Consider the following 22,110-nt stretch of genomic DNA (forward strand, 5'->3'; position numbering starts at 1 on the left):
CTTTCAATCGATTCTGCAGCGACACAATTTGTCGACGAATGGCAAGAATGTTGTTTTTGTCCAGTGATTCTAGTTCATTCACCAGTAGAGTCAGATTTGTGATCTAGAGAGAAAAAAAAAAAGAATGCAACTTTAAATTTCTGTTGACTTTATTTTACAGGTATTTACAGGCAGGGTTGATCATACCACAGAAGATGCTACAGAACAGGTTTTAAGAAATATCCCTAAGAATAGGCCTTATCCTCCTAGCCTGAACTTTTCATTTCCAGCAGAGGTATGTGACCACAAGGAAATGTTTTAACACTCAGATGCATAACATAATGCAAATATATAGTGTTATTTTATACATAGTATAAAAATACACAGTGAGTCTTCGGTAAGTACTACCTATTATACATAAAAGTATTTATTCCAGCCTTACAAAAGTATCTGGAAATTTTATTTGCAAAGATAAATAATGTTCTTAATCACCTGCTTGATGATCTAGAGGACAATGGAGAAAATGATATTTCAGTTTCCATCTGAAGTAATTATTCTCTCTAGGTGAGTGATTAACTACAATTTTGAAAATGTGATTTATAGTCTGCTGGGAAGGTGATAGTCTTTCCCACTTCTTGATTTCATATTGATTGGGCCACTGCCCTAGCAACCAGGAGCTAATTTTTTAATTATCTAAGTTAAAGCACAGAGGCTTTCAAGCATGGGGGACTATAAATTAATATTTATTACAATAATTTAATCAGCTCGTGTGCTTAACACTATGCAAAACTGATACATTTCAGGCAGATATTTGGCAAAAATAAAGTGGTCTCCATTTGATTTGGGTCTCCATTTGCTTTTCTGTGCTCTGTATCAAGGAAGAAGATGTTAATACATTTAAGGTCAAGCTTTAATTTATGCTCATGAAATGCTAAAATAATTCCACTGGCTGCAGTGGAGACAAGTTACATTTTTTCAAACTAAACACTAAAGAGAGAACAGACTATCGGTGTATTTGAACCCTCTGTGGCTAATTAAGACTTTGGCAATACCTCCAAATATATTTGCTCAACGATGACATTGCTTCCAACAAGGCTTGATTTCAGCTGGGTGACCAGTCTCTCTAGGTCAATGATTTCCACTTTCAGTAACTGGAAGTCCAGTTCTGTGTATGATACACTGCTCTTCTCCATATACTCCACTCTGATGGTTAGATTAAGGATTTTCTGCTGATACAGTTCAACCATTTTTGAGTATTCTCTAACCTTAAAGAAGGAAAAAAAGGTACATATTCAAGTCCAGGTTAGCAAGTAAGACAAGCCTGTTTGACATCTTCATTATATCTCTGAGTATTCCATGCATAACTTCCACACTTGACATATATATTCTTCACATAAACCACATAAAAGAAATTCTCATCATATACATGAAAAATGTGAAATTTAACTCTCATTTATTGTTGGCGGTTCCACAGAGTCCCCTCAGGAATGAAAAAAACTGAAGGCAGAATTTTACTCGCAGTCTTCCATTTTTTTAATTCTTTGCCAATATTGTCTCTGTGAGCTAATTTTATCCTCTGTATGCCAAGAACTTACATTGGTGAAAATTTTATTAGGAAATCCACATTGTATTATCTCACAAAAGCAACCCAAGGAGGCTGAAAAATGCAATAAAGGCTTCCCAAGTTTTTCAACTTCATTTCCTATTAACTCCGAATCCAAATAGGATTTTACCCTGTGTACATTTGAATTGTGTCAGAAGTTGACAGAACTGGTTTGAGGTTTGTCTCTGGGCAGGGGGAAAATGTTTAAACACAGTGTTAAAAATCAAATCTGGTTTAAATGAAAGTGTAAAATAGATTGCAAGCTTTCACTAAAGTAATTTACATAGCAGCCTTTTCAGCCTTTGAACCATTAAACAGTTGTCCGGATAAATATATTTCCACACATATATCTGCTGAGGTAAAGGTCACAGCACAAGCATTGTGATGCAGAATGTTAAGAATGTTATATGGATTTGGGACATTCCTTGGAAAATGTTAGTTCCTTGAAATTTAACACTTCGGGAAAGATATATAATTTCTCTCACATATGCTTCATAAAAATCATGTCTCTTTTCCCTTAAATCAATATAATTATATCACCAAAGATAAGAAGTAGGAATAAATATAATTAGTTTGTTGCACCAGTAACTCCATGTTTATACTCTCAGAAGATCATATTTGTAATACAAGTCTCTCTCTCTACAGCACTATGGTTTCCATAACTATTACTTCTTCGACTCAAAGATTTTTAGCCCACATCCTCTCAACCATTCTTACATTATCTTAAGATGAAATGAAAGTCAGTATTTTTCCCCATTGTCACTGGAATGGCATCTAAAATCCTGTCATGGTGTGAAGACCATGGAACCCTGTTTTCCTGTTCTGGCAGAAGCCCCAGGGACAGAGACCCCAAAAAACACACTTATCAAATAATTCCTTTAAATTTCAATTAAACCCCTGGTGTACCAAAGAGGAGGTATGGGAGCTCATGGCATGGAAATTCATGAAGACCAGAAGGAATCCTTTAAGATCATAAGATAGTCAGTGATGTGGCTTAAGAAGGGTCAGTATTGGGATCAGCACTGTTTAACATCTTTGTCAGCAACATGGACAGTGGGATCGAGTGCACCCTCAACAGGTTTGCTGACAACACCAAGCTGTGTGGTACGGCTGACACACCTGAGGGATGGGATGTCATCTAGAGGGACCAGGACAGGCTTGAGAGGTGGGCCCGTGCAAACCTCATAAAGTTCAGCAAGGCCAAGTGCAAGGTCCTGCACATGGGTCAGAGCAACCCCAAGCAGAAATACAGACTGGGTGGAGAATGTATCAAGAGCAGCCCTTAAGAGAAGGACTTGGGGGTGTTGGTTGACAAGAAGCTCACGATGACCCAGCAATGTGCGCTGGCAGCCCAGAAAGCCAACCGTACCCTGGCCGTGACCAGTAGGTCAAGGGAGGGGATTCTGCCCCTCTGCTCTGCTCTGGTGAGACCCCCCCTGCAGTACTGCCTTCAGCTCTGGGATCCTCAGCACAAGAAGGACATGGACCTGTTGGAGCAAGTTCAGAGGAGGCCACAAAGGTCATCCAAGGGTTGGAGCACCTCTCCTATGAAGACAGGCTGAGAGAGTTGGGGTTGTTCAGTCTGGAGAAGAGAAGGCTCTGGGGAGACCTTAGAGCAGCCTTCCAGTACCTAAACTGGCCTACAAGAAAGCTGGGGAGGGACTTTTTACAAGGGCATGGAGTGCTAGGACAAGGGGCAATGACTTTAAACTGGAAGAAGGAAGATTTATGTTAGATATAAGGAAGAAATTCTCCATGGTGAGGGTGGTAAGGCACTGGCACAGGTTGCCCAGAGAAGCTGTGGATGCCCCATCCCTGGAAGTGTTCAAGGCCAGGTTGGATGGGGCTTTGAGCAACCTCGTCTGGTGGAAGGTGTCCCTGTCCATGACAGGGGGGTTGGAACTGGATGATCTTTAAGGTCCCTTCCAACCAACCCAAAGCATTCTATGATTCTAAGAAGGAAAACCGTAACAGAGAAGACTTTCTTTTCAAAAGTCTTAATTTTCAATAGTGGCAAAACTACACTATAAATCTGAAAGAACCCACTATCAAGCCTCTCCATGCACATACATAACGTACACCAAAAACATGCTGTTCAATCCCATGCGTTTAAATCAGAGTTTGAAACAGATCTTCTGTTCTAAATGTGTGCAGCCAGACCTCAAGGTGCTCTGACACAAACTGGCAAGTTTCCATAAGCTGCAGCAGAAGCACCCTGACTCATAACACTGGATGCTCTAGATCTCCCAGGTCAAGCCAGGGTAACTTCAAGCTAAGCTATTTATTACAATTAAGAATCAAAAAATAATAGCTTGTAAAGACTTAGACCTAGTTCCTTGTAAGTGGCTGGCAATAGAGACAACTGTGATCCCTTGTCTTAGCTGTCACCATCATCTGGTCAGGAGCGAATAGTAGGAAGAACTGGAAAATGTTCTTGGAAAAGCCAGATGTAGTTGGACCTCACACTTTGACTGATCACCAAAATCAGTTTGGATTTGGAAGATATCCTCAAAAAAGATCTTCAGGAAAAAATCTTCAAAGGCCAATGTTTAAACTGTGTGTCTAGAGTTTGTACAATAAAAAAAAAAAAAGGGAAGAATATATGATTACAGCCTGAGAAATATAAAGCAAGCCCATGTCTGAACAAAATTGCACTGCTGTGTGAAGCTATGTGTATTACAGAGGTATTTGGAAATCTATCTAGGTATTAATAACTTTTCTTATAGTAATACTACTAATAATAATAATAACAATAATAATAATAATAATAATGCAATACAGACCAAATCTACAAACCTCTGAAATAAACAGACTGCTGGCATTAGTGATAGCTACTCATTAGTGAGAAATCTGTGAATTTGAAGTTTTCTCCAGGGTCCTGAGAGCCTGGACAAAATGCTGAGGGCTGGAACAAGGCATGCATAGTTATTTCAGCCCTGATTGCAGAGTGCTGCAGGACACAGACCTGAAGTTCTCCTCCCACATCAGAGGGTTTTCACTCAGTCAACCATCTCGGTCATTCAAGGACATGTCAACACTATCCAGTGGAGTATAACTGAGAGATACCCATACAAGTTGAGCCTGAACTAGCCCCAGCACTCTGCAGTGCTCTGTACAGCCACACCAGCATCGCAATGAACTTAAGCTAATAGTTCCCCTGGCAAATTATTAGACAAATATAATTTTCTCAGCAGTGCTGCTCTAACAGATCTATACTGCTTTTGCAGACAAATCCAGTACATATGTCAAACATTGCAGTGCCCTGTGTGGACATTCCTGCCTGCTCAGATCTGGCTTAGGAGTTTCTCTAGTTTAGAAATATCAGTTGAAAAAGGAACATGACGTTGTGCTGTTGCTTGGCAGATAAATTTAAGCAGCTTGTAATCCCTGCTTTTCTACTGCATCTACCTGCTAGGGACTGGCTATTGTCTCTTGACAGGCTGGCATAGAAATTCTGTGCATATCCCACATTTAGGGACATAGACTTGTACTTATTGCTGCCACATTTGTCGTAAAAGCCTAAAGTATGATATGACGAGTGCATAGGGCCTGTATTAGCCCTTTATAGGAAAAGAATGGAGCCATGTGAGGCATGTGTAGGAAAAAAATTCCTCAGGTTCAGTTTTTTCTCTTTTCCAAGCATTGTCACCCTCGTGGAATGAAAAGGGCAGGAAAAATCTGCAATGTTCATTTATTGTGTCATTTAGTTGCAACTGGTATTTATCAAAACAGGTTTTGCAGCATGCAAACAGACACTTCTCCAGCATGCATTTGGAGAGTACAGGAGAAGCAAAGGTGGAAGATGAAGATGTAAAAGAAAAAAGTGGGAGGACTGAGGGAAGATAAGAAAGAAGTGACAAAACCAGCAACTCTGTAAAGTCACTCGGCTCAGGACACTGGCTTCGGGCAGGCCTAACCTCTACAGACCCATAGGAAGCAAGGTTCACAAGCAGTCTGCAAACTGGCATCAAGAATTCCACTGCAGGTTAACCTATTTTGAAAACAACTGTTCCTGGCAGAGGGCAGGCATGCTTTTTTCTCCTGTTTTTGTTACATGACAATGTTGCGGCCGTTGTAAGCCAAGTTCTAAAAGTCACTTTCTTTCCTTGGGATCACGTGCTGATCCGTCCCTGTTACAGATGTCCTCTCCCCTTTCCTATTGAGAGCAGCAGCCAATTCCCGCTTTGCTATGAAAGGTTAATTTTCTTCTGTAATCATAATTATGCTGGCAAAGGTTGATGTGACAGAGGAAAAATTAGTCTGGTATTTTCAGCCTACAGTTTGTACTCATTTGGCACATGAGAGCATCTCTTTATCTGCAAGCTTCCTTGCCTGCTGATTCTATAAAAGGATCCCCTTGCTTTTTGAATTAGCCTACAATCAGGCAAAAGGTTAACAATTCAATCAGGTTGTTTATCTGGGACTTCTAGCACATGGAAAGCATCCTTAAGAGGGTGCAATCCTACAGCTCTTACCCAGGAAAATCTCCCATGAGCTTCAAAGGGTGTTTTAGAAAAGTGATGGATTCTCAGAGTCAAAAAAAGGAAGCACTCAGTAGAAATTCCCACCTCTGTGGTGAGACTACGTTATGCTTGAGCATGATTCCCTAGGAATTTTCTCAGGATCATTTCTAATAATGATCAGTAATGAGAGCTTAGCTTTCCTCCATTTCATTGTTTCCTTCTTTCTATTAGTTTTATCATGACTAAAATAACGCACAGGATTGTATAAGGAGGAATTTTTCCACAACTGGAAAGGTGAAGAATTTTTAAACATGGAGACTCATGCATCACAAGATCTTAGATTACTTAAGTTCAGATATTAATAGGGCAACACTTGACAACTTTCTTCTACAGAAAAATAACATCATAACTGAGAAATCTTACACACATAGAGTTACAGGAAAATGTGACCTGTTCATTTTTGTTTCTGACCCAAAGTGCCTCTTTGCCTATATCACACTAAAGTATATGTCACACTTTATGTAACTAGATGCACTGTAACATTGCTTGGCTGATTGGTCTCGACAGGATGAAATTCAGTGGAGCCTCAGTTAGGTCAAGAATTTTCACTGTCTGCAGCAAGAATTGAAAGCCAAGGTCAGTGTCTACACTGCGATACACTGCTAGGCACTTAAGGATGACAACACAGTTATACCAGTTGACATCAGCTGACTACCTAGACATTAAAGTCCACAGTGGGGATTCAACTTGTCCCAAGTTTAGAGGTGAGTTTCAGATACAAACCTGGACACCTAATTTTAGGTATCTATAGTAACCTGTGTCTTTATATAAGCAAGATGTCTGAACTCAATGAAGATCTGAGGTTGTCCACACAGAGAGCAGCACTTCAGATGCTCTGCAGATCTGCATGATGCTAGCAGGTAAGTCATACATCCGAAAGGAAACATGTACCGTTCTGAGGAAAGTACTGGTAAGACTGATTACACCAGGGCAAGTGACTGGCAAAGGAGGTACACAAACACCTTGAAGAATCAGGTCAACTTTCTGGCTGGAACTCATGCCCCTGATCCTGTCCTAGTGCAATTAACTTAAAATGCTGGCACTGATCACAGTGGGAACAGTACAGGGACCTGAAATCTCAGTCATTTTCATGGGTCATTAACTCCGAGCTACACCTCTATGCTGCAAGATAACCCCAGTGCTTGGAAGCAGTAGGACTTCTGTCAGCTCGCCCTTCATATCCCTGCTGACAGCTGAATGTGTTTCATTGTTAGCTCCAGTTCTTTCAAAACAAATGATTTGAACTGAAAGGTCCTACCACAGTTTCCTACGCCTGTTGTTGTTTTTTTTATGCACAACTTCTTATCTGTTCTTGATTATACCAGAGGAGAGTTATGAATATTTATGGTTAGAATTCATAATTTAATGCTGTGCCTTTTCTGCTGATTAATTCAAGGACACTTCGTTCCTTAAGATGCTTGGTTCCTGAAGAAAACACTTCCTGCTGGACATCTAATCTGAATCCTGAATATTTATCTAGTATCAAAAGTCAAAGACAGATTTCTGTCTTCACAGGCAGCTTCACCCAGTGCTCTGCAGCATGTGTAGGTTTGCCCGAGTTCCTCAAAAAATGAATCTGAATTCATGCAACAAGCCGCCAAAGTAGTGTAAGGTGTGTTTGTCTTCAACAGCAATGCATAATTCAGCAGTCTCACTGCCAGAGCTTCAGATGTTGACAAGGAAGATATTTGATTTTTTTAATTTTTTCTTTTTTATCTGAGACAGCAGAAGAAGTGAAGGGGCAAATATTCACCTGCTTCTTCACTCTGGGCTCTGGTGACCTTTCTCCTCTTTCACTTCATTTCCCTCTTACAATCTGGCTGGCTTGATACAAATAATAACACGTGAAAGAGCAGGAGGTTTGGCTTCCTATAGCTCTGTGTAGCAATCACAAACCAATAAAACTGAGCCAAAAGAGGAAAAACATAACCATTCTTCCAAGAATACCATATGCCTCTAGCTGCAAAGGCCTAGAAAAGAGACCTAAGGATATTCAAATGTATGACATGCTACAAAGTCAAAGATTTGAGATTTAATCACCCTTCTCCTTGTTCTCACAGAGACCTCTTTCCCGCTGTTTGAAAGACACGTCACAGAAAAGCGCTGACTGCTGCATTTTTTCACAGGCAACCATTTTTTCAACAACGATACAATTGTTATATTTATAAGAAAAGAACACCTTACTTGAGAAAGCTCTATCTCAAATTTCTCCATGAGCGTTGAGGCTATAATTTCCAATTGCTCAGCCTTCTGCACTGGAAAGGTGGTATCCGGCAAGTACACAGAGCACTGACAAGTTCCCTCATCATCCACAGAGCCAGACACATTGGTAAAGAGCTGCAATAACAAATTGGTAAGGAAAAAATTGTTAATATTCTTCTCTGGAATCAGTAGCTAATATCTGACTGTAACACCAGTAGTGACAATCATGAGATCAACAACTTCGTTATTAGACATCTTCCACTTTTTTCTTCCAAAGAACTCAAAATATCTAGCAATTTTTATGACTCAGCCTTATAAATCTTTCTGAAAACAGTTAAATATTGCTGTGAAGATTTTAGCATTCGAAAAACAGAGGCATGTAATAGTCCTTACTTTCCCAGTCTTGTGGACAACGTTCCCAAGATGATGAAATAACTTTGCCAGCATATAGAAAAGCACAGAACAGCAGGAGAATAATAACTTAGTAAGTTAGGTCTTGTAATTACTATTCTGTTAATCTGAATTGATCAGATCATCTAGTCATTTACATCCACAGAGATGAAAGCACTGAAACAGAACTAGTAACAGGAAATTTTTGAAAAGAAAAATGCTTCACTTGAAGTTTCTCAGCCGTCCCCAACAAACAGACAGATGCATTTAATTATCCACTACTGAAAGGTGATGAATTAAATATGCAGGCTTAACCTAAGTTAGAGAAACTTATTTTGCTACAAAATATTGCACATAACACCCACACATTGCAGCCCACCCATCCACCTTTGTGGACAGATTGCAAAGCTGTTGCCCATGCCATTAGCATGAATTGCCTTGTCCTGGTTGTCTGCATGCTCAAAGCATCACCATTGGAGCAATGTGTATGGAAAGGTCAGGGCTGGCAATTCACGATCTTGCCTTAATTTACAGCCAAAGCACATAATTTCCGATAAACACTGGGCAGAATACTGAGTGTGTTTGGAGCAGTTCTTTTTTGTTTGTACACAAAACGTTTCCCGGTTCATAAACCTATCACAAATTTATTAATAAAGTTATTTGATGTTACTTTAAAATATTCTGGCACACACTTCAATGCAGTTGTATATTTTAAAGCTACAGACTTGCTCTTTAAATACACTTCTTTCTATAATCTTTCCTCCTGCCCTGCAGAAATTCCAGTGTTATTCATGTGTTTTCTTTTTCTCTCTCCCTCTTAAAAATAAACAAGAAAACAACAAAACTATCTAGTGAAAGCTGACATTTCAGCACTTCTTCCCTTGCTTTTTCACAGTGATTTCAACTAACTTCCTCACCACCAAACCAGCCCAGAACACACAGTGATGGCCAGCAGCAAAGCTGTCTTGATCTGTGAGCCCAAGAAGAGAACAGCAGCAAACAGGAATGATCCCAGTTCACACTTCTGGCAACCTCTTTAGCACAGCCATAACAAGCAGCATGCATCTCATTTTGAAAGAAAGCATGAAAAGACGTTTTATCTGTGTTATTCAAGCACCATGGGCCTTAAAACTTCACTCAGAGACAGACTGCTGAAGACATTTGACATGAAAGGAAGCAGAGAAGTATCTCATGGCATTCCAAAACATCCCAGTACATCACTTCCATTGATTTCCCTGCCAGGTAGTGCTACCAAAGCACTTCTGAAAATCCCACTGAGAACATACTGCAAACTATTTCTAAGTTTCCAAGTACTTTTGAGTATATGGCTATCAGAACCTAAATTACTAGGAAAGATAGGTTCCTAATTCACCTAGATGCTTCTGCACCTCTAAGTCCTCTGCGTATGGGCATGACTGGGATGGCAAGTTGCTCAGCAATAACAAAAGAAACAGATACGGTGAGAAAAAAACCAAATAAATGTGGCTTAGTGAGTATATAGGACCTTCTATAAGACTTTTGTGCACTGGCATGCCAATTTTTCTGTGGAAGGTACTGTATTCTAGCCCTTCTGTGTATAACACAAATATAACAAATATGTATGTATGTATACCAAGAGAGAGTATACTATACATAGTATAGCATAACGTGTACTATACATACGTATATGTTTCCATACATAGTATAGTGTGAACTATACATTGTATAGTCTGCTATAAACTGCAGTCTTGACTATATATAACCATCAGTTCATCTAGAGGTACCATGCTTATTTCATGTGCTAAACAAACCATTCACAAATGTATTCAGATGATCTCCAAAAGAACTCCAACTTGTACATTTAAAGTCCCCATGAAAAACAATCATTATATTTTCACATTTGTGTTGGGAGAGTGTCTGAAGTTGACGGCAGAGCTTCACTGCAGTAAGTGCAGATTATATTTAAGCCAAGAAACAGTTTCCCCAGCTTATATTTAAGACAAGAAACAGTTTCCCCAAAGGAGCAAACAGCCTGGGCAGACAGAACTGCTTCCATTCTTCCGTTGACATTACAAACATCGGGATCATGATGTTGACGAGACCAAGAAGCATTGTTTAGTTAAAAGCCCCTTGGGTCAGTAAGTGTTTCCATCAAAATATAATACCATTCAAATGACAATCATATAACAAAAATGTCTTCCCTTGTCCTGTAGAAAAATGCACAAGACAGGTTGTTACTTTTGATGTTGTTATGTTTTTAAAGTTTAATAATTTACATTGAATGCTTAAAAGAGAGCAAACTGTCCTATCCTACAGCAAGGACTTGACAGCAATATTTTACTCTGTAAAATTAAGCTGTTACATATACATATTTGAAGCTATGAGAAATGTTCCTTTTCCACATCCCTTCGATTTAAGAAAGGGAGTTGGAGCCGGCAGTTATTCAGTTTTCTGAAAACAAGAATTTTATTCAGTTGCCCAAATGCGGACTTAGGGTTACATCCTCAAAACAGCCTAGCCATTTCGATGCTTAATTTTTAGCTACACTATAGCCCCGTGGCATTCACAGCTCTGAATTAGCTACTCACTCCTCCTAAGACAAAGAATGGGACCCACAGAAACCACATGGCAGGGACAGAGGCCACGGCAGGGACAGAGGCCACCTCAGCCGGGCAAGGAGATGGAGGAGGTTTAGGTCCTACTACTAAGACTCCGAGTGAGACTCCTGACTCCGTTTAACTTTCTAAATCCTCTACTGGAGCCGGAGATTTAACTCTCTCTCAGAAGAGGTCCCTCCACACATCCCAGGTGCCACGCTGGGCTAGCCTGGACAACAAAGACCTGCCATCACACTGCCTACCATCTCTGACCTGATCTGGAGCTGTGCTTTGACAAACTCTGTTCTTGATATTAGGTTGCAGGACCATTCAGAGCAAGTGTGTCCCATTGAATCTACTCCACAGCAAACATGTTATTAAGTAGTCACTGACAGAGAGAAGTAAAGAAACCAAACCCTGAAATCCACAGACCACAGACTTGAGCACTGTACCAGAAGGTATGGAAATCAGATTCAAGTCCCTCTATCAGCAAACAGTTGAATAAAATTTGAGCGAAATAGAACAGGGAGAATAAAGATTTTCTCACCCCCAGCAACCACAAGCGGGCACTTCTCAGAAGACAGTTTCAAGGCCCTGTTCTGGTTTATATGAGAAGACAGAGTTGAAAGAAGTCTTCCTCTTCCTCCAGAGAGGCTGTAACCACCAAACTGTTTGGTATATTGCCATCAAACCCTCATGGCCCCAGCTGTTTCACATCTGGGGTCCAGTTCAGTAGTCACAAGGGTAATGCTGGAGCTTTGGATGTGACTTAAGGCGCAGAATGACATGGCAGCAGCACTGATGATATTGGGAATTCGCTACTGCGTAAAATCCTGGATACACAACACCTAAACACTTTTCCTGGGCGGTCTAACGGACCTACCCATATCAGGGTTAAGTCTCTGAGTGACCGTGTAGCATTTAAAAAATGGGACACAAGTTCCTAATTTTGCTCTTTTCTGGCCTTTATTGAAGAACAGTAATGGTTATACCTTTGGGGGAGTGCGCAGGTTGCCAGTCGTCTTGCTAGGCTGGGTCAGATATGGAAGCGTTGTATTGAGATGAGTGGCCTAAAAAGCAAAGGAAAGCCTTTTTCAGTGTGAATTCCTGCATATGGCACCATCCTTTCCCCACCAGCTAGCACCCATCCTGCAGCTCCAAAGCACTTTGATTTTATTATGGGAGCCATCCCCAACAACTGTAAAATTAATTGGCTTTTCTGATCTGCTGCTGAGGCGACTAATGTTTCCCCAGGCACTGTGTCACTTCATAGACACCTCTTCTTGAAAAAAGGCTCTGTGTGACCATGGCAAGGCGAGGGGGACACTCAGCCTGCCCAGGAGGTGTGAGATGGGGCTCTGACAGGCAGCCCTGGCAGATTGCACAGCAGTCTATAACAGTACCATGCCCCCCTGCCCTGAATCCAGAGACTACTGGCCTCCCAGCAGAGATGTCCGCTCCTCACCACCCAGCTCCTGCTCCAAGCCTCTCAGCACAGGACTTGATGCCCCTTTCACGCCAAGCTGTCAGGCTGTGAGCTGTGATGGCTGGGGCATGCATCCCGCTCTGCTCCTAGCACCATGGAGGGGACAGCATCCCACCACGGGGAGGGAGCGCTGGGGGAAGCCGCCACTTTGCCAAGGATACAGCCAGGTCCACCTTGGGGGTCTTTTAAGTAGTAAGACTATATACATCCCCTTTACCTTTCATCTGTGGCTGGCTCCTGCCTTCCTGCCACAGCAAGGAGAGTGGCTGTCACCCTGGCACTGTACTGAGTGCCCCTAAAGGTCTCCTGCATCCCCATGCAGTGTGCAGAGCACGGTGCATCACTGCGATGCAGCACACTCTCACCCGTAGTGAGGTCTCACCAAAATCTGTAGCAAACTGGGAACTGCAGCAAGACACCCTCAATGTCAAATGGTGTGACAGATGGAGCATCAAATGGGTTTACCCCTCTAACAGGACACTCACCCCTGGGTCTTTCTGCATTTCTTAAATCCCAGTCAGAGCCTCATTCCTGAGCTAGGGATGATAGGGAAATCCAAATGGCTGGCAAAGGGTAGGTCTATTACAAGGCGCAGTGTAAACAAGCTTTTGTGGGACAATTTGTCAAATAAACCCATTTGAACACGCATTTGTGTGCTCATATGATTACACCAAATATGAGGAGAGGCAGCTAGTAGCAATTAACAGAGGTAGGGCAGACAGCATCACAAATTGTGTAAATTACACAAGCTCGGGACTAGTTTAAAGTTAAGCAGACTAAGGAAAAATGACTCCTCTATTAAGCTTTCTACCCTCAGCTTATCAACATGTATTTACACCTCCATCTTGACTTTTGCAAATTTCCGTTCCTGCAGCAGGTAAATGCACCTTCCCAGGAGATGCTGACTTCACTGCCTGCATCCGCAGCACTCCCAAACTTCAAAAAATACAACTAGAGGCACACGGGATTTTTCAGGTTGGTGACTAAACCAGACAAATCAGAAAGAGTCATTGGGAGCCAAAATGGTTTTTTTTTTCCAAATTTTAACTAAAAAAATACTGAAAGTCAGTCACTTTGCGTCAAAGAAAACCAGAATGTTTTGTTTCGTGTGGAAAAGCTTTTAAGCTATTCATAAACTTTGTCTTCTGATAACTTAAGACTAGTTTTAAATTTTAAAAAAAAAAAAAAAAGAGGCAGTACAAAATCAAAACCAATCTTTCACTATTGTAATTTTTTATTTTTTAAATTTTTTTTCAAAGTTTTCTCTTCTCCCTTCATCCCTGGATTTGTTGTTGCTTTTGTTTGTTTGCTTTTTCTGATTGATGGCTTTGATTTGTACTTCTCTCTTGCCCAACCAAATACAGTTTTATGGGGAAGAGGGAAAGCACCCCACAAAAACCACCTAGCATGGCTTTCATGTGCCTGGTCACAGAGTATGACAGCAATCATGCAACTGGGAAAGCCCCCAACTCCCAACTCCTTCCACATCAAAGATGTGGATCCTTTCCTGCTATAAGCCCTTGCTAATTAATTAGAAGCTACATAGAGCATTTAATATCCACTCAGATCCTCACTGGGAGTTGCACTCATCTAACCAAAGGCAGAATTTGACTCTGATTTTAAACCTGTGCCTCACTTTTACATTTATTACCCAGTCCCTATACATTAGTTGGGGGGAGGATGGAGGAATACTTTAAACTTTCTCCATGCAGAGATCTCAACATTTGCCTAATAATTTTCCAGTAACCTTAAAAGAATTTTCAGCAATCTAAGTTATACGAGGAGACAAGAAGGCACCAAAGCTCAAGTTATGAGACCCCCCCATCTTACCACTTGTGTTGCTGCCGTTGTTTGAGCCAGAGCAATCATGCTTTGCATGAGGAGCAGCACAGCCACCTGTGTGTGCTTCATCTTCTCAGTCAGCAGATGTGACAGCAAAGGGACAAAGGAGGTCTTTTATAGCAGAGTCTGGGGATTTCCCCAACCAAATCTTAAGGAACTTGCATGATGTTTTTTAAGTTTTTGGATAAGTGATGTCACGAAGTCATATAATAATAGGTGCCAAATTACTAACGTACAAAGAACATATGAGTTACCATCAGAAATCAACTGAGTCCAATTTCCTAACAGGAAAGCTTGCCCATATGGTGCAGTATCTAATCTTAATCTTGGTTATACAGAACATCGTGTGTTTATTTGCTGGGACAGGTAGATAGACATTTCCTCTTACTGTGACTCAATCACAAAAATTCTCATAGATTCCTTCTGAGTTATGCAGACAATACAGGTCTGGGTGATATTCATTACTTCTTATGGGTACAGAGAAGAGCATGTCAGGTTAGACTGTTCACACACCAGAAACATCCTCCCCTTTTTTCCGGAGATTAAAAGCCCTTTGACAATCAGTAAAATGCACAGGGGTCTCTACAGCTTTTTCCTCAGTTCTCACATAGCACAGATGGGACACAAACAGACTCTCTCCTCCCATTTCCTTCCCAGTAGGCTTGTGTTTCGTACATTAACACTATGTACCCATTAACACCGTGTACCCATCAACGCTTACTCACTTGCTCTCTTTTCATGGGGCCACATGCCACCTGACCACAATGATCCACTGTCCTGTCTTTAGAGCACTGATCCAGAGAGATAAAAAAAAGCCACAGGCAATGTCTAGTGTGTCCTGCACACTCCCCAGCTGTACCACACTGCTGTATGTATGACAAGCAGTGAGCTGCCTGCAGTTCCCAAGGCACCCAGCCCACCATGGGAACTCCCCACTTCCAACAAGCTACCACCTTGGTGGAGTCAGCTGCAAGCCTCCACCTGGTGCAAGAGAAATTAAAACTTCTCTCCAGAGTTCTATGGATCACTGGGAAAATGAGCTTGGTGTTTGGGAGGAAGGTTCCATTTAGGACTAAAGGGATGGCCATGTCTATGCACTTGTAAGAGAAGTCAAGAAGTCTCTAGGCCAAAACATGCCATCTCTTGTCCCTTCCTGTGCCTGTAACATCAATGCAGCATTTGCCCTTTTCTTCTTCCTTTTGTCAGACAGTTCTTCTACTGGGTCAGCAACAAAAGGGTGCAGTTGTGTGTAAAAGTGGAGAAAATGGTCAGGAGTTCCTTATTCCTTTCCAGTGTCAGAGGGCAGAGGTAAGGGCAGGAGCAGCAGTACTTCTGAGCAGCAGTACTGCCTCATATGAAACCCATCTCCCAGGAGAGGAACTCAGGTGGCTTGCTTGTGTTACCATAACACTATCAGCTCCAGGTGGCAAATGGGAAAGTTGAGGCTCAAGGCAGTTCCATACTAGAAAACTCTTCAGAGCAGTCATGTCCATTGGGGTAACACTTTTTTACCACTTCTTTGCATAAGCATAAGCCTCCTGACAGATTCACGAGGCTGGCAGCAGCACCTTTTTTGAGGAGTAGCTCATTTTGTAAGGAATGGATATAATATGTTCTTGCAAAAACACTTTTTCACAGCAGAAGCTGCATCTCCACTGGAGGATTTCATTGCTAATAATTTAATGTAAGATAGACAAGACCTGGAAGGCATGTGATAATGTCTAAGCAAAAAGAACCAGAGCCATGGTGGTAGAGCAAGAAAACAAACCCAGGCTGCTTCCTCTCAGGTTATAGTGGCCTGCTTTCCTAGGGTAAACCACAGTACTGTCAAGGGGATGAAGAGACTGAAGCTGTAATTACGCTGTTTTTGTAAGTGCTCAAGCCCTGAGCTCCAGTCTAAAAGGAGCAGACCGGCCCACATCAGAGCAGCTATAGGCTATGAACTATCCTCTGCACCATAAGAAAAACACTTTGGCCACTCCAGAGCAGAGTTCAGCTGCGAACCAGCACACACATCTTGCAGATAACCGGTGAGTCTATGCTCTCACCAACCTAACTTCCAGTTTACTCTCAGGTTGTGGTATCCTGATATTGCATGATTGCCACTTCCTTCCTATCCTCTTTTTCCGAGTGAACCAACTGATCTTCTCCATATAAAACTGAAGGAAGTCCTAGAAACAGATTGCTCCCAAAAGGTGGCTTTGATGAGGATATGTTCCTTATCAACCCTGCCCCATCCTAACTAGCCCTCCAACTCCTGCCCTAAGCCCTCCTGGCACATCCCTTGTTATGGAAATACCACTCTTGTGGACTGCAACTCATGCCTCAGGTTATTTCTGCTGCTCCAAACAAAAAGAAAAAGGAAAAAAAAAAAAAAAACCACAGAAAAACAATGATCATATCTTAGAGCCAAAGGGTCCAGAAGAGACCCAAAAGGACAAGCGCTTCATCATGTGGGTACAAGGGAAACCACCAGGCTGCTATATAAAGGAACCAGCTCTGTGCACCAGGGTGCACAGAGGCCACTTTTCATGTGGACCAGGCATCATTCCCAGGGGTGGATGCATTTAGCAGGGTAGATGCAGCCTCAAGGGAAAGCCTAACACAGAGAAATAGGGAAACCAACCTGACAGTACAGGTGCATCTGTATGTATGCAGATCCCATAGGCACAGCATCCTCCATGCCCCGTCCATGCAGCAGCACCTTGGCAGCCTGCAAACTGCCTGAAGGCAGCTGGCTGTGGCATGTACAAGCCCACTGGCCTTGCTTGGGCACCTGAAGTCCTGCCAGCTACAGGGAGGGCAACCTTGCCACCCACATGGCCACACTCGTAGGCTCCAGAATGTAGCAAGCCAGTGCAGTTTTGAAGGCAGCTTTGTGCAGTCTGTATAGACAGCCTGTGAGTTTGGAGCCTGGATCTCTAATCAGGAGAAAAACCTGTTTTCTGAGCAGAACAGTGAGTCTCTGTTCCTTCCAGAGGCTGGTACTGCAAATCACCCACAAAGTACAGTAGTTTCTCACCATTTTTTATTCTATGCTTAAAAGCCACTTCCGAGATAGGAAGCAAATATTAGCTAAGTAATGATAGTTAATCAATGGCTTTGCCAGTTCCTCCTGTATTTCTGTTTGCACATGACCTCACAGAGACAATGGGGACGTACATTTTTTTCCTAGTGAAAGCATAATTATTACTAAATAAAATACCTTCTTTGGATCTATGTAGAACATTTCGTGCAAAAAATAAGTCAGACTCATTGTCTGCATTTTAGAGGAGAGAAACTTTACTTATATGTCATACAGGAAGGTTGCACTTATTTAGGAATTTCCACTTAGGAAAACAACAAAATACAAGGATTTTCTCTTTGTAGAGCTGCACTCACTAGTACTTCCTCATTGTGCAACAGACCTACTAGGCAATCCAGGGCAAAGTCCCTGGGGCACAGACCTTCTCTTTGATTTCAGTGAGAGTTATACACCAAAACGTCTTTGCAAAAAAACCCCTTTGTCTCTCAGAGGCCTGTTCAGCAGAGCCCTTCTCAAACCCAGCCTAACTTAAGCATTGTGTTTGTTACAGCAGAGATTATTGTGATTATTATTGAACAGAGAGATAGGTGATTCAGATCATCTGCTTTATAAAGTTGCTGGTTCAGTCCAAAGTCATTGAAGTCAAATATTAATGGATCATGCTTGGTGGTATGAACATAACCCTCTACATCTCAGTTTCCCAGCTACATTTCTCTGCCTCAGAGTCATGTTTTGAGATTAGCTACATTAACAAGAATAAGAGGCATTCAACTATTACAGGAACAGAGACCACATTAAACATGCAAAAATAAAGGCAAAAGAAAGGATATAACTTGTCGCAACTTAGTAGACCAATGACATGATGAAGAATTGAATGTAAGTTATGTATCTTGATTCCATCTATCAAATAATCATCAACTAATATATTTATTCTAGCTGCTGTGACAATTTCAAATTCTCTCTGAACTGTTCCGATCATTCTCAGGACGGGTGTATGACTTAGACTTTCCTAAAAAAAAAAAAAATAAATTCAAAATGGGCTGTAGTACCTAACCATGCTAACTTGACAGAACAGTTCAGACAGAAAGTACTGCACTTCACATTACATTTTGCAAGTCTAATGTAAAAGTGTTTCTACTCTTTGCCTGCAGACGCGATAAGACTCCAAGCCTCGTGGAATCAGCATTCCAGTGCATGTCGTCCAGCACCCTGTATGCTGCGGATTTAGCAAAGCTTGCCTAAAGCTTGTTAAATCCCTCCTCCCACCAAACTATGTATTTCTGAAGTAAAGCCAAAAAGATGGAGAAAATATTAATTCAAATTCATCCTGTGACACAAGAACATAACAGTTGATATTCTGTTTCTTTTTTTTTTTTCCTGAAGATGGCCGCAAAATGGTTCTTTCTGAGGCTAACCAGCCTGGGGTCTTTGTTATGGGATCATCCTGTAGTGAAACAAGGAAGTTAGGGTGGGCAGCTCTTCTCAGTAAGGTGCTGTGTAACAACTGACATCATGAAATCCTGCTATTTCACAATATCAATGTCCAACATAGGCCTGTTCTATTCTGCTAATCTCCTTACAAATTACTTGCACCTTTTCCCCCTCCAAGTGATTCACCTTCTTATGCAATATATTTTGGTGTCATCTATCATAAAGCCCATCTTTTTGGAAGACATTATGCAAATCCTTTCATTTAATCCCTTTATCAGTAGAATGTCAGGTAAGTGTTTTAAAAACCATCCCTCTGGGCCATGTCCCAAATAAGAAAGCACATGGGAAATATTAACACGTGGTTTAAAAAATTGTGTTAGTGAGCCTCAGTTTCCTGAGACTGTAGGAAAGGGGCATTTTCCTGCAGCAGAATGAGAAACTGAGTATTACTTGCAGAGAATGTGAAATTTCTTTTACACTTTTAAAAATGCCACTGACACAAACTGAGCTGATTGAGCTGCCAAAACTGAAAGAAAAAAAAAATTATCTGTAATGTCAAAAAAGAAAAACCTTCACTAAGAAAGACATAAGAGGAAGAACGACAGCAGGTGAGGTACACGCCAGACAGAAGGATGAGAAATGATTGGCCATAGATAGATTCTGTGACTTGGCAGAAGAGCTTGTTACCCTGAAACAAAGCAACCTAGAGACTCTTGGATGAGTTAATTGTGTCTATCCGTAATCTGCCTGTGAGTTCAAAGCCAAAAGAAATCAAAGAAGTATGGTCCTGGTCTGTAAGAAGGGGAAGACAACAGCCAGAAGGGAGAGAGGATGGCAAAAAGGAGAGTGTAGATGAAAACTCACACATTTTGTTAGAGAACATCAAAATGCACGAAAAGCAAAATCTAGAAGAGGCATAAGTGTCTGTGAAATACGGACGGCAGTATCAAAATATGCTGGGGTGGTGACTGAGAATGAAATCCCATTGCAAGGACACTTAAGGAAAAACATTAACTACTTCATTAAAAGAAACAAGAACAAAACCAGAGAGTAGGGTATGTTCATACAGCATGGCAAGGAAAGGCAGAAGAGGAGAAGGAGGATCAGAGGACAGTCGGGCTAGGAAAAAGGTGTACCATTGCACTGGGATTGTTACAGATTTGCATGGATGGCTAGCCACATCTATAAAGGCTAGCCACATGTATAAAGGCTAACCACGTGTATAAAGGAGAAACCTGCATGCAAATGCTTTTAAAGAAGAATAATCGCTCAACAATAGCCTGGGTCAATGACGAGGCAGGGGGCATGTTATTGCTGACAACAGATAACTGCTCCTTCAAAAAGCATCTTGGAAACAGAGCCAGCATAACATTGAAAGGAATTATTTACTTTGGTATTACGTTGCAGATAAATCAATTTTCAAACTAAAAGTTGACATACAATTTGGAAAGACCTCAACCTAATAAAGGTTGTCTTCTCATCTGAGCAGCTATTTGTTTAGCACTTCGGTACACTGCAGTTGAAACTCTCAGTCTCTTGCATTTAGTTCCTGTCCCTTCCTCTAGAAGTGCATCCAATGACGAGAATACCTATCCCTTCAGAAAGACTTGTCCTTCATACTTATGGTCCCAGACCCAGGGAAAAGAGGAACATGATCTGGACATGGTCTGAGTCATTAATACCAATCCCAGCACTTACAGGCACCTATATAATCAAGACTTAATACAGAAAGATCCTTGAAACATCTGCTCCACATACCACCATATCACAGGTCCCAACAACAAAAATATCTTTATTTTAAAAAAAAGCAAAAGCCATTTCTCTAATGCCTGCACATGCCTCTTGTTGGTGAATATAAATACAGCCACTTAGCCAGAGGGAAAGGCTCTGCACGTTCCAGGAAAACTGCTGCCCCTGTCAACTCACAGAGCAGCACCAACCTCATGCACTGATGGCCCCAGCTGCTCCGTGAAAAAGACATGTGGCTACCCCACCCAGGAGGTGGCAAGCGTTCAGTGACCACTTGACTACATGTGCACACAATGCACTGTGCAGAGTTAAGGGATGGGAAAGAAAAAACCTTCTCCCCCACAATAAACGCACATCTGAATGATATGGTCTTCTGCTTCTTATTATTTCTACCCATTTTGAATCTCAGCCCAGGGTTGCCTTGACCAGCCTAAGGAAAGCAAAATGTCCTCCTTCAGGTCTTCATCTTCAGCCAGATGTCACAATGGAGAGGAAATGGAAAATATCTGAGCTGGAATAAGAGATGGAGAGTCCTATAGACTATCAGCTGGATATAGCTGAAGCTTTATTTAGCCATCAGCATTGTGAACATTTTCACATTAACGTTAGATACCCCTAAGGACACCTGTAACGTATTTCAAAGACCTCATTGCTCCCAGTCAAGAAGAATATTCTTATGCCTTTCCTGTGGCAGGCACACAGAGTTAAACCGACCCTACATCTACTCATCGTCCTTAGAGCATTGCATCATCAGAGCATTAACATATCCAGGATCAAGGTGTGGCTATTGCATCTTCAAACAGCCCGACACTGTGTGGCACAGACACGCTGTAATCATATGTGAGATAGGCTATATAGTGACTTGACTATGATCAAACAGACTAGATGAGCAGCTATTCACATGAGTAGTCCCTTCTCTTCAGCTACATTCATCACTCAGCGATCAGCAAAAAGAAAGTTCATACCTAGATAACGCTTGACCCCAGAAAAGAAAGTCATCGTTTGGTTTTATAAACTATTCAAATGTTCTGTTTTGCTGTACCTGTAGACATGGACATGTGTGCTTTGGGCTTTGCAATGGACACAATAATCCATTCTGAATAGATACACATTTTGCATAATGGTAACTGCAAGCAAAGCCAAAGCAGCCCAGCTCTCCTAGAAAAAAACAGATGGACCACAGGAGAATGTGCGTATTGGGCAGCACGAAGGAGAGTCCTGCTGAGAGATGTTCTCTGCAGCTGACTGACCTGAACTGTAACTATAATGGCAAGTCAGATTTAGAATCATAGAATCATAGAATC

At 41.6% G+C, this 22,110-nt stretch overlaps 1 protein-coding gene across 1 annotated transcript in view; it reads right to left on the minus strand.

The window, feature by feature from the left end:
• The window catches only part of LOC104166241 (olfactomedin-4-like), a gene marked incomplete at its 5' end in the record, with an annotated part of 17,284 nt that extends 8,842 nt beyond the window's left edge, over positions 1–8,442 (minus strand). Inside the window, 3 exon segments of the mRNA XM_009706107.1 lie at positions 1–103; positions 1,032–1,244; positions 8,290–8,442. The exon segment at positions 1–103 is cut by the window's left edge and continues 20 nt beyond it. Of these exon segments, the coding sequence (XP_009704409.1) occupies positions 1–103; positions 1,032–1,244; positions 8,290–8,442 (469 nt within the window).
• Positions 8,443–22,110: the final 13,668 nt, after the last annotated feature.

This window comes from Cariama cristata, unplaced genomic scaffold (assembly GCF_000690535.1).
Source record: "Cariama cristata isolate BGI_N322 unplaced genomic scaffold, ASM69053v1 scaffold14838, whole genome shotgun sequence".
NCBI classification, from domain to species: domain Eukaryota; kingdom Metazoa; phylum Chordata; class Aves; order Cariamiformes; family Cariamidae; genus Cariama; species Cariama cristata.